The sequence below is a fragment of the Alexandromys fortis genome, unplaced genomic scaffold (genome assembly GCF_014885135.2).
Source record: "Alexandromys fortis isolate MF-2015 unplaced genomic scaffold, M_Fortis_MF-2015_v1.1 scaffold_53, whole genome shotgun sequence".
In the NCBI taxonomy this organism is placed as follows: domain Eukaryota; kingdom Metazoa; phylum Chordata; class Mammalia; order Rodentia; family Cricetidae; genus Alexandromys; species Alexandromys fortis.
Genome location: NW_026067939.1, coordinates 6,113,212 through 6,129,474, shown reverse-complemented (window position 1 = coordinate 6,129,474; position 16,263 = coordinate 6,113,212). Strand labels below are relative to the sequence as shown.

The following is a 16,263-nucleotide window of genomic DNA, read 5'->3' as shown; positions in this document are numbered from 1 at the left end:
AGACGCCATGCTCAGCTCTCCCGGGTAGACGCGATAGCTCTGCTCTCTGAGGCACACGCGATGAAGATGGATGTAGGCTAGAATCTTCCCGGTAAGCGCACCTTGGGGTGCTTACACACATTATTAGAAATGGGCTAGTCCAGGTGCGAGAATTAGCCTATAAGGGCTAGAGTATGGGCCAAGCAGTTCTTTAAATGAATACAGTTTGTGTGTTGTTATTTCGGGCATAAGCTAGCCAAGCGGCCGGGGTGTTGGGGACGCAGCCCCGCCGCCGCTCTTATTTCAACACATCCCAAATATCCCCTCCACCATTTGCCACAAGCCTCACTCAGCTCAACCTTACCCTGAACGTCTGCTTCCTCCCCAGCAAGTGCTGGGCTTCCAGGAGTCCATTACCACCCTCAGCTCCTTACCCCTCTATGGGGATTGAACTGAGGAATTCACAAATAGCGGTTAAATACGCCATCGTCAAGCTACACCCCCAACTGATCCCCTTTCAAATTTTAGGTAAACAAATTGAATTTATTTGTGAAAACGCTACTCTTATACTTAGGTCATCTAATAACTGTCTTTTGCTTTTGTGTGAGCTTTCTCGGTTCTGATGTAACTTAGCCCAACAATATTAACATTTAACATAAATCGTCCAGCCTTGGATATACAACTAGGTTAAGGCCAGCCTGGGCTATATGAGACACTGTCTTGGGAAGTCCAGTAGTTCCAATCCCTCAGACTGCCAGCCCTCTTACTCAGGAGCCGCCTTTGCGTGGTTGAGTCGAGGCTCGCCTTTCCAGTCCACACCCTCCATTTCCCCGCCCCGCCTCAGCTCTGTCCCGTCTGTCTGTGGTCATCTGCAAACCCAGGAAGACCCAGTGGCCTTCAAACCTGCTTTGCCCAAGAGTCTGCTTTGACGGGTCAAACATCCCCTCCCTCTTCCATTCTTCCCACTGCCTGTGGCCGTCTGCCCATCTTTGCCTTCACAGCCTGCTCTAGCTGAACAGCTCACCTACCAGCAGTTCCTGCGTGGGCCGAGCAGAGGAAAGCCAGGATCATATCAAACACAGCTGAAGAAAATCCACAAGCCAAATCATAAAACCGAAAACAACACAGATGCCCAGGACAGGAAGTCTTCCCTTAACCCATAGTTCCATAGAAGTGTTCTCAGATGAGAGCTGCCCAGAAGAACACAGGATACGGGGATTTTTTAAGTTATCACAATTTTTATCAGAGAATTCAAGGAATTTAAAGAGGACATAAACACGTCACAGGACTCATAAGCACTCAGCAATGTTCGCGATCATACAAAATACGGCAAATAAACAGTGAAAAAGAAAGTCTGGCTGTTTGGTTTATTTATCATTTTGCTGTTTCTGTTTGTTTGTTTTTTTTTTCAAGACATCATTTCTCTGTAGCTTTGGAGCCTGTCCTGGAACTGCTCTTGTAAACCAGGCTGGCCTTGAACTCACAGAGATCCGCCTGCCTCTGCTCCCCGGTGCTGGGATTAAAGGTGTGTGCCACCGCGGCCTGGTTAGTTATCATTTTTTATTATTCTTTTACTTAGAATATGTAGAAGAGAAAACGTAAATATTTTATTTTTACTTGTATCTGAAAAGTGTAGGAATTAGGCTTCAGATCTTCGACCCTGGCACTTTTCAGAAATGGTGGCTTTTCTTTTCCCGCAGGGTCCACAGCTGTGTGCTCTCCGTTCTGCCTCAGTTTGTAACAGGGACAGGAGTAAGCTCCAGGGCATTGCTCCAGGGCATTTGGGATTTCTGCTGATAATCCATTCTGGCTGTCTTTGTCCCAGAAGTAACTGTGTGAGATGACAGCGTGTCACACTATGGAAACCATTTCATAACCTCCATGTCCCCTAGAACACCATATGGTAGACCTCGGATACACACAATAAAATTTATGTAGGCGTAAAAAATAAAAACGTGAGGATGAAACAGCTGAGAGAATCCATTAAGTAGAGTGAAATAAATAAGTCTGAGGCAGGTGGTGGTGGCGCACGCCTTTAATCCCAGCACTCGGGAGGCAGAGGCAGGAGGATCTCTGTGAGTTCGAGGCCAGCCTGGTCTACAGAGCTAGTTCCAGGACAAGAACCAAAAAGCTACGGAGAAACCCTGTCTCGAAAAATCAAAAAAAAAAGGGGGGGGGGCTGGAGAGATGGCTCAGAGGTTAAGAGCATTGCCTGCTCTTCCAAAGGTCCTGAGTTCAATTCCCAGCAACCACATGGTGGCTCACAACCATCTGTAATGGGGTCTGGTGCCCTCTTCTGGCCTACAGGCATACACACAGACAGAATATTGTATACATAATAAATAAATATTAAAAATAAAAAAAAAAGTCTGAGGTGGGTCGCCCAGCTCAGTAGCAGAGTACTCACCTAGTATGTATGAGGCCCTGGGTTCAGTCTCCAGCACCATCACACAAAACATAAATAAAATGTATAGAAGAAAATAAATAAAAAGTATAGTAATAAACACAAAAGTATGAGTATGCATAGCCTCTTTCATCTACTAGTAAATAATTTACTACTGTTTTGCTATTGTCTACAGCTTGTCTTCTGCTCTTCCCTCAAATTCAGCCTTTATTAGTATATCAGGGTTAAGAGGATTAAGGGGATATATTTGTGTGTGTGTTGTGTGTGTGTGCGCGTGCGAGCTTGCGCACGTGTCATGCATGCATGCGTGCACATATATAGTGTGTGTATATATAGCGTGTTTATATATAGCACGTGTATATATGTACACATATAAATATACTGTGTATGTATATATAGTATGTGTATATGTGTATAGCGTGTGTGTATATGTAGTGTGTATGTGTATTATAGTGTGTATATATATACTGTCTGTGCATAAATAGTATGTGTGTATATATAGTGAATATTATGTATATAGTATGTGTGTATGTGTGTGTGTACCAATTCACTCACCCGTGTTGTTGAGTAGAAGAAAGCATGCCAGGAGGAGAGAGAGCAGACACATGGCTACTACACCACACATACCCCAACTTCCAGTATTTTTGATATTTTTCCAAACTCTTTTCTTTGAGTTTTATATCATACCAGGTTGACCGAACTCATATTACCAAATAGCAGAAAAAAAAAAACCCGCTTTCTGTTCAGATATTCTGCATTGAAATAAATGAATGGCTCCTAACTTTAAGACTAAATTAGAAACGCATAAAGGAACTGTAAGGGAAGATGCGTGGGACTTCAGTCGTCTTGTGAAACTCGGGGAGAGCTCAGCTCTGAAACTTTAGCATCCCAGAGCTCCCTGGAACCACCAACGGACCTTTCCATGTGTTTCTTGTATCTGTTAGTGTGCTTAACTAGTGTACTTGCCTTCTATTGTTTCCAAGAACGTTCTCCTTATAGAATCCATATTACCTAGAGTTCCCCCATCCCCTGGCTGGGATCAAACCAGGGCATCTTGAATTGCTGGTAAAGTTATTTGACCAGTGAGTTAGATGCCCAGCCCCAGCTCTTGTGTGCTGGAAGCTCACTGATGACAGAGAGGATATTTTGTCTCTACAGTGACACAGTAAGGAACGGCAGAGGCCTTTCTTGGAGTGAGACACACCTAAGTTCCAATATTAACTCCGGCAATTTCTCAGTTAAAATGAGTGAAAAAGAGAGCACACGTTTGAAAAAGAGCAAGGAAGGACATTAGGGAAGGATCTGGAAGGAGGAAAAAAGAGGGAGACATGATGTAATTATAGTATTAAACTCAAAAATAAAAGAAAGAGGGAGTAGTTGGCTGGAGAGGTGTCTCAACAGGTAAAGGCCCTTGCTGCCAAGTCTGTGACCTCAGTTCAGTCCTCAAGACCTTCACAGGGGAAGGAGTTGACTCCTCGGTTGTCTCTGAACCTCCATTACATATACACCCCAACATAATAAAACTTTTAAATCTGTGTGTGTGTGTGTGTGAGAGAGAGAGAGACAGAGAGAGAGAGAGACAGAGAGAGAGAGACAGAGAGAGAGAGATGCGATTTCACCTTGTTCAGTCCCGATGCTCATGTCTGTAAACTGAAATACTAATGCCTATTTTCCTCAATTGTAAACATTCCATGAGAAGATACGGGAAAGCGTTTCTCCCGATGACTGCTATACACAGTTTTAAACCAAAAGTCACCATTATGATGTGTCTCTCCTTTCCTGGAGGCATCCCATGAAGCACAGAAGGACCTTCGTTGAGCAAATTATAGCTATAAGGAGAAAAACATTTTAGAGGAACCCAGGGGCCATCACCCTTGATTTATTTTTTTCTAAGGTGTATTTTTATTTTCACTTACATGTATATGTATGTGTCTGCCACCTATGTGCTAATTAATGTCCAGAAAAGAATGCAGGATCCCCTGAAATTGGAGTCTCATGTCATCGTGAACCACCCAGCAGAGTTAGGAACACATTCAAGTCTGCTGGAAAAGCAGCAAGTGCTCTTAACCTCTGAGCCATCTCTCCAGTCCTACACTTGACCTGTTAAACCTTTATTTTCCCCTATTGTCTTACGATTTGTAGCCACTGGGGTTGCCATGGAGCTCGGCGGCATTATCCCACACCGAAGGAGTCTCACTGGGGTGGGAAAGGAGAAAGCGGTGATCCCAGGACTGTTCTCACAGAGATCCCAACCCCATCCCTTGTTCCTTTGCTGCTCAACCACCCACTTTGGAGAATCACCTAGTGATGAGAATGTCTCTTGACTAACCTCCCCCTGTGGGGGATTCCTGGTAGCTAGACAGCCTCTTCAACTCCATCTCCTACAAGAAGTGTTTCCCGTCCCTGGGTGTGTCTCTATCTCATGCAAAAACTGGCAGCGCATACCGACCTGCTCCAGCTACCAGCTTCCTGTCACTTCCCCCAGTGAACTGCAAGGCCTCTGGGAGCAAAGTCTGGCTTGGCTTCCTGTTTGGTCAGTGCCAAGAGCACCTGTCTTCCTAGGCAATAGGGCTGCTGAGCTGAGTTCCACTGAAGCCGGTCCCAAGGCTGTAGCCAAGAGCGAAGCTCTAAACCCAGAGTTTACGCTGCAGAACCCCTCCTTTGAGCAACTAAAGTTGTTTAAGACTCACTGGGAGTGTGTGTGTGTGTGTGTGTGTATGCATACGTGTGTATGCGTGTGAATATAATCAATATACATAGTATGAAATGCTCAAAGAATAAAAAATATATTTTAAAAAAGACTCACTAGAGGAAATCACCAGAAATAGACTTCAGTAAGCTGGGAGGACTGGGGGGGGTGGAACGGGGGTTCTGTTTAGAAAACAAAGATTTCCAAGAGGCTAGCACCAACCTTTTCCCTCTTCATAATTTAATGTTTTTCTCACCACTCAGTTATTACCCAGGAACAGGGTAGAGATCCAATACCTGCAGCAGTACAATGGCTGGGAACCATTTGAAAGAGTCCTGACTGGATAAGCAGACAGAAATTACTCTACTGGTCGTAGAAAATAAATAAACATTTATCTGGTTCTAAATATGACTTTCAAATCATCCAACACATTAACCTTTTCAAAATACAAATTCTTCCATCTCAGAGACCATCACCCCATAGTTCGCTATAAAGTTCCATCTTTAGCTGGACGGGGTGAAATTAACCTCCGGGAAAATGTACGAAGTCAGTAACTCACTTTTTTCACTTCTCATGGGAAATAAAACAGAATTCCCAGTTCCACTTCATCATTGTCTTTCAGAGACTGGGACGGTTCCACAGCCTCATCTGTGCTTGAAGAACACTAAGGTCTTCAGGCTTCTCTGGCCTTCAGGTGGCTTTTCACAAACTCAGTCAATTTCCTGAACCCGGCATCCAGCCCTTCTCCAGTGACAGCTGAGCAGGGTTGCACGTACCAGCACCGGTCGCTACACAGATTCTTCACCTTGAATATCCTGGTGATCTCCTCGGCACTCAGAGCTCCGGGCAAGTCTTGTTTGTTGGCTAATATGACGACCGGCGCGTTTTTGATGTGTTCATTCTGCAAAATGTGCTTGAACTCTTTGCAGGAGTCCTTGAGTCTCTGCTTGCCGTCGGAACAGTCCACCACGTAAACCAGCCCGTCTGCGTTCTCACAGTAGCAGTCCCAGACGGTTCGCATCTTCTCCTGCCCTCCAACATCCCACACGGTGAGCGGAAGATCAGTATCCAGCTGGACCATCTCCACGTTGAAGCCGATGGTTGGGATGGTCGTGAGAGTCTCAGCAAGCTTTAACCTGTAAAGCAGAGTAGATTTCCCAGCCGAGTCGAGTCCCAGAAGAAGAATATGGGCGTGTTTGCCTTTGGGATTTTTAGAATTCAGCAATCCCATTTTGGGATTTTTCTTCCTTGAAGTTCTTTTCTTCTGGCTGAAGACAATGGTTCCTTCCCAGTTCTTGCATGAAAACGTTTAGGGAGAAAAAGTAAGTAAGCGCCACATCTGTAGCCCGAGAGCAGGTGGCTGGCAGCTCCGTTTATATTGTGGCTTATCGACTTGATTACAGTCAAATGGCTTTATTTGCAGTCCCAGCCAATCCTGAGGAATCTGTGGGAGTAACCAGCCGGTATCACAGTGGCTCAAAGGGGACATTCTTTGCCAGTGAGTAGGATTAGGAGTGGCCCGATGCTGCAGCTTTATTCTCTCAGGTAGAAACGTTTGGAGAAAATTAAAGACTAAAAAAGACGGTCCCAGGACCACCATCTCAGAACAGAAGCGACCTTTGGCTTTAACTAGCTTGAACTAAACTCTTTGGTAGAACTATCTTATTCAGTTGTAACTAAGTATCAGAACTGTCGAACCCCCCCCCCCCCCCCCCCCCCCCCCCCCCCCCNNNNATCAACAACAACGGCCTCGCGCCACCCCCCCCCCCCCCCCCCCCGAGTTTATCACCCTCTCTGTATCTAAATGCTTCCTCTTACCCGGTTATTCAGTGGGAAACTTTGAGCCTGCCAACCTCAGTCTCATAAGCAAAGCATCACTTCCAGGCAGGGAACTTAACGCTATTCACAGAACCAAATTTCTCCAGGGAAATATTTTACCCATACACTTTTCAATAAAACAGACTTACTGAAGATGGCAAACTGACCGCTAGTGAACTTCACCAGCGCGATGATAAAGGAAAAAAAAAGAGCACATAAAGTCATCAGAGTCCATCGGAGGGTGGGGTTTTTAACAGAGATTCTAGGAGACAGAAAATGGGTGGAAGATGAGCGGTAACTGGCCTAGTGAGATAAAGCTGAGGCTGCGGGGTTGGTGCACTGGAGAGAGGCAGCGGGAAGAGCAGAATATATATAATCTAAAATATATTCTAAATATTCTAAATATATTCTAAATATTCTAAATATATTCTAATATTCTAAAACAAGAAATGGATAAGATTTTGTTTTAAAAAAAGGAACTCAGAAAACAAAGACCAAGTCCTGAAAACTTATTTTGAAAAGCAGATATTTTAAAGCCCTATGGTGGTGGTGTACACCTTTAATCCCAGCACTCAGGGAGCAGAGGCAGGCAGATCTCTGAGTTCAAAGCCAGCCTGGTATGCAGAGTGAGTTCCAGGATGGCCAAAGCTACACAGAGAAACGATGTCTCGGGGAAAAATAAAAAGAGAGAGAGAAAAAGATCTATTAGAAATTGCATGATAGGAGCCAGGTGGTGGTGCACGCCTTTAACCCCAGCACTCTGGAGACAGAGGCAGGTGTCTCTGACAGAGGTAGGCGAATTACAAGAGCTAGTTCCAGGACAGGCTCCAAAGCTACAGAGAAACCCTGTCTTAAAAAAAAAAAGAGAGAGAGAGAGAGAGAGAAGAAGAAGGAGAAGAAAAAGAAGAGAAACTGCGTGAGAGGTTAAAAGCAAACACTAAAGGAAGTTTCAGAGAAAGAGAAGAGGGAGAGGGGATCAGCTTCAGTCATAGTCCAAGGATGGCGCCTTACTCCTCAGAAGACAGAAGTAGGCCAGCAGAGCACAAATAAACAATTTGCAAGTATTTCCCGGTATTGTAGAATGGACTCTCGGGCTGGGATGCTCCCTGGGGGAAGGCATTTGCCACACAAGCCTCTGCATGACCGGAACCCATGGAGATGAGAGATTGAGGAAGAGAACAATCCTCAGTTTTCCTCTGGCGTCCACAAGTCCATGGTGGCAAGTGTACACACACACATACACACACACACACACATACGTGCACAAGTGCACACACACAATTTGTTTTTAAGAGTAACAATAAACAATGAAAAATAAGTAATGAAATCTCTAGATGGAAAGGCTCCCTCAATGCTTAACAATACGATTTTTATGAAAGAACTTTCTTGAGGCATATGATGTCATGTTTTATTTTTACTAAAAAAAATTTTTTAAAAGAAAAGTTTTGAGGTAAACTACTGTGTGCACCAAAAAAAGGTACACAGATTTAAAAAAAAAAAATGAGGACCTAGAGAGATGGCCCAGCAGTTAAGAAGACTTGCTGCTCTTGCAAAGGAATAGAGTTGGTTCCTACCACCTCCTTTCGACAGCTTCTGAACTACCTATAACTCCAACTCCAGAGGACCTACCACCTCCTTCTGGCCTCCCCCAGCACCCCCACACACAGCATGCACATGAACGTTCACATAATTAAAAATAAAACAAAAACGTCTGTAAATGGGTTTACAATTTACGTTTTTAACCAACTCACTATGTCTCCGCAATGAAAGGTGTTGTACTGATCCCACTGGCCACCCGGTCAGAAGATCGGTATGCAGGCAGACTGTGTGGCTGACAGAGAGAATGCCTACTCTGGGAACCACACTTCGCTGGGTGCCAGCCCTCAAAGATAAATTAGATCTGCCTTAAAATGCCCTTTCACTGGAGAGAAGACAAAGACAGATAAACAAATGAAAGGCACGTAAGTGGAAAATGTCCTGTTCCATGAGCAAAGCTACGTATCTGGATCTTCAGGGATTGTTTCGGGGTGGAAGGCATCGGGGAATTGTGAGGTGAATTTCAAACTTGGAAAAACACAGGATAGAGATAGAGAAGCAACAGCTGGTGCAATAGGTGGTTGTTGTTCTACAAATCTGTGTCATGAGAAAGCCAGCTACAGCTAATTGTGATGCGCCTGTATTTGTTGACTCAACTGGACATGAAGTAAGATGGCAGGGCTAGAGTCTTCAATTCTGTCCACGTCACGAAAGAAGCAGAAAGAAGTAGGAGAAAAGGCAGAGTGGGGGACAGTAAAAGTGCAGTGTGCGGTCCTGTAAACAATGCTTCGCAAAAATAACAGTTAATAAAATAAAAAATCAACGAAACAACATCAGCAAGGCGGGTGGATCTCTGTTAGTTAGAGGCTGGTCTGGTCTACACAGCAAGCTCCTAGACCAGCTAGGGAGACATAGTGAGACTCGCTTCAAAAAGAGGATAAATATACAAATATATAAATATGTAAGCGTAAGACTTAGGGAAGTTGGTTATGGAGTGTTTATTACATTGGCTAGGACTCAGGAGATGTCTCAGCGAACAATGTGCTTGATGTGCAGGACTGAGGGCCTGAATTCAGATTCCCAAGCATAAAAGCCTGGTGCAACAGCACATGTCTGTAACCCCAACCCAGGGTGGGGTCGGGGGGTGAAAAGCTGGGTGGGGGCTCTCTGGCCACCCAGTCTAGCTGAAATGGCAATCTCCAGACCCAGTGAGAAATTATCTGGAGAAATAAAGTGGAAAATAAAGCAGGGGAAGGCATCCAAAATCAGTCCCCGGCCTGTGTGTGCATATTGCTCAGAGACCCACACCACCATTGGTCATCAGCGGTAAACTTCTTGAGGGCAACGGTGGAATTGTGGACATGAAAAAGTAACCCTCGTTCTAAGAAGATGCTAGGAATGATAGCAGCAACCGAGTCAACAGCAACAGGTGCATCGCAGATATGCATCTGTGCAAAGGGGAGGAATGCATGCAAACAGGGCCATAGCGCGCAGCAGGCGGGGTTAAGTGAGCAGTTAAATGGGATTCTGGGAACTGTGGTTGATGGGTTGGTTTTGGTTTTTTTTTGTCCCTCCAAACTTCCTTCTAGCCTTAAAAGCTTTCAGAAAAAAGAAAAACATGTTGGAAGGAACTGAACTGGAATGAGCTGATCAAATTCGGCAACATTCACAGAAAGAAAGGATCCAGGTTCAGGATGTAAGAAGGATGCTCTTCCTCAGGTGAGCTGGGGACTCTGCATGCCACTAGACCTTTTCCCCACTCCAGTGCTTTGAATAAGCTAAATGTAACAGAAAAGTTAGACGTTTTCTTTGTATCAGACTCAATAATGTGATCTCACGCGATGTCCTGTTGGAGCTCCGGCATCCTTCCGTGTATCCAGACGACAGCGAGGATGCTGCTGTGTCCTTGTCTTTACCACCAAAGCACAGGTCCCTTCTCAGGGCAGAACATCATAGTGCAATGAGCACATGACAAGGGAGCAGAACAATTTCCTCCCCCTGTTTATCGTCCTGAGCCTACAAATGTTTGATCCTTTGGTCCTCTCCCAAAACACATGTGGATTCTCTTGTTTAGTTTACTTAGTTTAGTTTCTTTAATTCTTTTCTTCTTGAGACAAAAGTTTCATGTAACTCAGGCTAGCCTCAAATTAACTGGGCAACTGAAGATGATCTTGAATTATTTTTTGTCATTTGTATTTATTTATATATTTCACGCAGGATCTCACTGTGTTGTCCTGGTTGGCCTGAAACATCTTATGGAGACCAGGCTGACCTCCGGACTCACAGAGATCTGCCTACTTCAGCCTCCCACGAACTGGAATGAAAGATTTGTATGGCAGTGGGGTGCAGCCCACAGCTTCATGCACAGTAGACAAGCACTCTACCAACCAATTTTTTTTTCTTTTTTTGAGTTTTGAAACAGGATCTCACTGTGTAGCCCACATTGTCTGAAAGTCACAATGTAGCTCAGCCTCCTCTGGACTCTCCCATGGTCCTCTGATGTTAGCCTTCCACATGCTGGAATTACAGCTATGAGTCACCAGTACAGGCTCTCTCAAGCTCCCAATTGAGAGAAAGCAACATTTTTCACCCACCAAGCGTTTTTTAGACCCAGTTCTTAGAAGTGCAGTCTGGTCCAGAGCAACAGGCACTCAGGGCTCAGTGAAGAATGGCAGAGTCCAATCTGTGACCTTTCTTCTCGGGGCCATATCTTCTGCCAGAACTGACACTGTTACCACCCACATCCTAAAGGTGCCCACGAGGAGACTGGTGGATCTAGGTTCATATCTGCTGCTTGGACTCACCGATCAATGCAGGGTGTAAGCAACTCCAGCTACAGGGAAATCAATACCTCTGACCTCTTTTAGTACCTACACACTCAGGATGCAGAGGCAGGCACATCTCCAAGTTCGAGTCCAGCCTGGTCTACAGAGTAAGTTCCAGGATAGCCTGGGCTACACAGAGAAACCCTGTCTCAAACACAAGAACAACAAATAAATATGAGACATTTTGAAAATAAGTAAAAGTGGTGCTGATTTTAGCCTTTTCCAAATGAAGAACAATTTGATGATTAGAACAGGAGTGTTTGATCCTGGAGAAAACCAATCACTGCACAGGATCTTCCCCCCCAGGGTTCCACCGAATTACACCCTGTGGGGATCTGAATGTAATTGGCCCTCATAAGTTCATAAAGAACGGCACTACTGGGAGGTGTAGGTGTGACCTTGTTGGAGGAAGTGTGTCACTGTGGGGGTGGGCTTTGAGGTCTCCTTTGCTCAAGCTACACTCAGTGTGGTCCACAGGTCACTTCTTCCGGTTGCCTTCTGATCAAGATGTAGAATTCTCAGTTCCCTCTCCAGCACCATGACTGCCTGCATGCTGTCTTACCCCTCCATGACGATAATGGACTGAACCTCTGAAACTGTAAGGCCAGCTCAATTAAATGTTTTCTTTTATAAGAGTTGCCGTGGTCGGGGTGCCCCTTCACAGCAATAGAAACCCTAACTAAGATACCACCCTCCCAGTGAAGTTAAAATAAACAGGAGGAAAACACAGACCTAGAGAGGCAGTCTGAAGGCTAAGGCTGGACCATGAGGGGCCATAGCATCCCTTACCCAGATGAAGGACTATTGAAGGGTATTGATTCAGGCATCTTTGAGCCCAGCAAGACATGAAGTCTGGCTAGCCAGCCAGCATCGGGAGTCAACAACAACAACAGGGCTGTGTAACCCGGACCACCACTAACCTAACTGATTCCCTTCCCACTTCAAAAAAAAAAAAAAAAAAAAAAAAAAAAAAAAAAAAAAAAAGGGGGGGGGTTGGCGCAGGTCTCCATCGCTTTAGAGTTCTTCATCTTTATCATCCAGGTTCACTCTGGTGAGCACTGACCATCTGCTGTTCCCCAAATAGATAACAGTCCCCCACCCCTTAGGAAGGAAGTGAAGGTTGAACTATTTTTTGTAATCTTTAAAAATGGGAGCTGGAGAGATTGTTGATCTAACCCCCTCCTCTGGCCTCGGCAGGTGCTTGTGTAGGCGTGGCCCACACTCACACATATACCCACCAACAAAAGAACAAACATTTAAAACCTTTAATATTTACTTTATATGTAGTTTTGCTATTTTTGAGGAGAATCTTTTCTCTTAAAAACATCTTTAAATCATCCAAACATTTGAAACCCGGTGTGGTTATGAACTGCACGTTTGTCTATTTTTCTAGTTTTAGTTGAGGTGCGCATATAGTTTTACACGTTTTATTCACACGTTCATCAAACTTAGGTTGATGTTGGACACCGTGGTATACATCTGTAATCCTAGCACCTAGGAGACAGTGTTTAAGGAGCCTGATGTATACAGCAAGACTGTTTTTAAAAAGCAAGCAAGCCAAGAAACAAAACTCTAGTATTGGACACGCAGCATTTCTGTACCTAAAGCAAAACACTGGCGGTGTGAATATGCCCTAAACAAGCTGCACTCTCAAGGAACTAACTCTAAGACTGGGCACGAGTAAAGGTGAGAACAGGAACGTAAGGAAGCAAAGAAGTCGTAAAGAGGAGGGTAAAAGAACGCACTGTGTCCAGCCAACAAGGGGCGTGTCAGATGAGTAAGAAGAGAGGAGGCTGCAGGTCCCTGCCGAACAAACTTGGCACCTCCCGGGGCTCACTTCATCTTTCAGCCCGAACCCAGACTGAGAAAGCGGAAGGCATGCTGAAAATGGGCGCGTTAGGAAACAGAGTAAACGGAACTGACCTGCGGAAAACGGAGGCGTGGTCTTGCAAGTGACGAACACTTGAGACTAGCCAGGCGTGCGAGCAAGCGTGAGTAAGATTCGGAATAAATGCTTAGCCAGTGAGCGGCTTCTCAAATGGGCCAGCTGCCGCTCTTGCTCTTAGTGTTAGAGGAAGGATGGAAGGAGGGCGGAGTGGCCCCTACGGCACAAGGGAAGTAACACGTGAGGGTCAAGGTCAGGGCATTTGTCTGCTTTCACTTTCCTGGTCTCCCACGCCCTTGGTTTTCTCCTTTCTCCTTCTCACTTTTGATTTCTTTCCTTTTTCTTCTTATCAGATGAAGGTGTATGAGTAGCGGCCAGGAATAATAAATTTTTTTTAAGCATTGGATTACTAGACTGTATTACAGGCTAAATACACATGGTTTTTCACAGCCAGGCAGTGGCGGTGCACGCTTGCATCCCAACAGAGGCAGAGATAGATGCCTCTCTGTGAGTTCGAGGCTAGCCTAGTCTACAGGACGAGTTCTAGGACAGTCAGGAGTACACAGAGAAACCCTGTCTCAAAAACAAACAAACAAACAAAAAACCCAAAAAACAAAAACCCAGAAACAAAACATGTTTTTACCTTATAACTTGGGTTTGGGCTTTGTTTTGTTTTACGATGTCTCTTCTTGAAGGCAGCCCCGCCCCGCCCCTTCCAAATGATTTGTGTTGCCCCCTGATTCCAGCTTCGTGGTTGTGGAAGACACAGTGTCATGCTCCTGGCTGTTGTTTACACTGATTAACTTAAAAGCAATTCCATCCTGGATGACTTAACCCTGTAACCTCAGCACTGGTGAGACAGAAGGAAGAGAGAATGTTAAAACTGATGGTACCTAAGCTACAAAGATTCTGTCTCAAACAAAATAAAACACAAACATGGAAGCTAACAAAAGCAAACTATTCTGCCCAAATTTACAGTGGTGAAAAAAAAAAGATTCCTTTATTTTAATTTATTTAGATTTGGATTTTTTGTCCTGTTTTGATTTTTATCTGTGCCTGTTTCTGTGCGTGGGTTTATTATGTGTATGAGTGCAGTAGACATAGAAGCATCAGATTCCCTGGAGCTGGAGTTCCAGGTGTGTGTGAGCTGATTCATGTAGGTGTCAGGAACAGAACTCAGGTCTGTTGTCCTCAGCGATAGTTGCGAGTGTTCTTAAACAATGAGCCATATCTCCAGCCCCTACACTATGTCTAAAGAGCACCAAGATATTAGTTGGGGGGAAAAAAGAAACAACAAAACCAAAAGTGTGTTTCTCTTATGCCCACGTAATTTTGACTGGAATCTATACTTCTTAGCAGCAACGCCTTTGAAACTATGAACTGTCACTGACCTCATCATCAAATACAAACAATGACACTTAGGAACCAAAACATACTCAAAAGAAATGGCTGTCAGGTTTTCATAAAGACATCTCTATGGTCAAGAAAGTTAACTTTCGAATTCTTGCTTTACTAGAACAAAAACTTAGATAATGACTTGCTGATCCAGCTAAAGGTGATCCTGTAATTTTCTTTCCCAGGACTTGCTGCTAGACACCAAAAGACATCGTACATTTGCTCAGATTGCTAGCATTTTCTGTTTTATTTCTTTTTAGGGCCTTTGAATATAAAAAAAAAAATAAAACTTAAAAAAGCTATTAGTTGGGGCTGGAGAGATGGCTCAGTGGTTAAGAGCATTGCCTGCTCTTCCAAAGGTCCTGAGTTCAATTCCCGGCAACCACATGGTGGCTCACAACCATCTGTAATGAGGTCTGGTGCCCTCTTCTGGCCTGCACGCATACACACAGACAGAATATTGTATACATAATAAATAAATAAATATTTAAAAAAAAAAGGGAGCTGGAGAGATGGCTCAGTGGTTAAGAGTGTTGCCTGCTCTTCCAAAGGTCCTGAGTTCAATTCCCAGCAACCACATGGTGGCTCACAACCATCTGTAAAGAGGTCTGGCGCCCTCTTCTGGCCTTCAGGCACACAGACAGAATATTGTATACATAATAAATAAATAAATATTTTAAAAAAAAGCTATTAGTTGATACCCATCTCAATGTCAAAACTACATCATGAAAGATGAGATGCAGGGTTTGCTCACATAATCACACAGGGAAAAATTCATCTTCAGCCATTTTAATGTATTCTAACTAAATTACCTACGAGTATTAAGGAAAATTAATTTTATCTAAGTAAAAGCTGGAACTTACAGAAACAAAGTCATCATTCTCTTATTCTTTCCTATACCTTCAAAGAGTCCTATGAAAAGTGTGAAAGTAACAATAGCAGCCATAAAAAGATTGATCCAATTAATATGGTTTAGCCCTCAAAGCCCATAAAGGATATACCAAAGAACACAACCAAGTTAAACACTTAGGTAACAATTTTCCACATCCTAATATACCCAGCAGACAAGTCCTGATGAGACATTTCAAAGGGAATTTAAAAACAACTCATAATAAAGGAAATGATAAAGTAGGATGGGAAAGCAAATGTTATCACACTTAAAGAGACAGAGACCCAGTAAGTCAGGCCACCCAGGCAGTGTGGGGCTGGAAAGACAGCCCAGTGGTCAGAGCATTTCCCAGCATCCACCCCGGGTAGCTCTCAGCCATCTCTAACTCCAGCTCCAGGGGATCTACTGCCCTCTTCTGGCCTCCGAGAGCACCCACAGACATAGACACAGATATTCGCATACCCAAAAGTAGATCAGTAAAGAAATAAAGCAGCCTTAGGTCCTACGCCACTGCTGCAGGGTCTCAGAGCTTTGTCCCCCCCCCCCCCAGCAATATGAAGCAAGGGTCAGACAAAACAATTAATTCATCAAGGATTCTGCATAGTGGCCATCTTTCCTCAGCGTAGCCAAAATTCACGGTAAGTTTATAAAAACAGTTAAGTCTAACTGAAGCTTGAGAACGTTCAGCATTTGGATCGGATACTCTAAAAGTAGAAGAGTCTCAGATTTAGTGTGGGGAAGCACTGGACTTTGCCAGCTTTTAAGTCAAGCAGACTTCACACTCAGTCTTGCTGTCTGGTCACAACTCTATCCTCTTCTTTAGGCACAAATCTGCACAAGTTT

The 16,263-nt window shown here is 44.3% G+C and overlaps 1 protein-coding gene across 2 annotated transcripts in view; it reads right to left on the bottom strand.

Annotated features, from left to right (window-relative positions):
• The window catches only part of Arl14 (ADP ribosylation factor like GTPase 14), a 22,881-nt gene extending 8,172 nt beyond the window's left edge, over positions 1–14,709 (bottom strand). The window contains exons 1-2 of one of the 2 annotated variants that reach the window (XR_007592740.1): positions 13,175–14,709; positions 1,008–1,810 (exon numbers count right to left, since the gene is read on the bottom strand). Coding sequence is in view for 1 of the 2 variants with exons in the window: in XM_050147442.1 (XP_050003399.1) it covers positions 5,746–6,303 (558 nt within the window). In the remaining variant the exon portion in view is untranslated. Of the gene's footprint in view, positions 1–1,007; positions 1,811–5,145; positions 6,517–13,174 lie in introns of those variants that run through there. The other variant, XM_050147442.1, reaches the window with a different exon arrangement.
• Between the last annotated feature and the right edge of the window lie 1,554 nt (positions 14,710–16,263).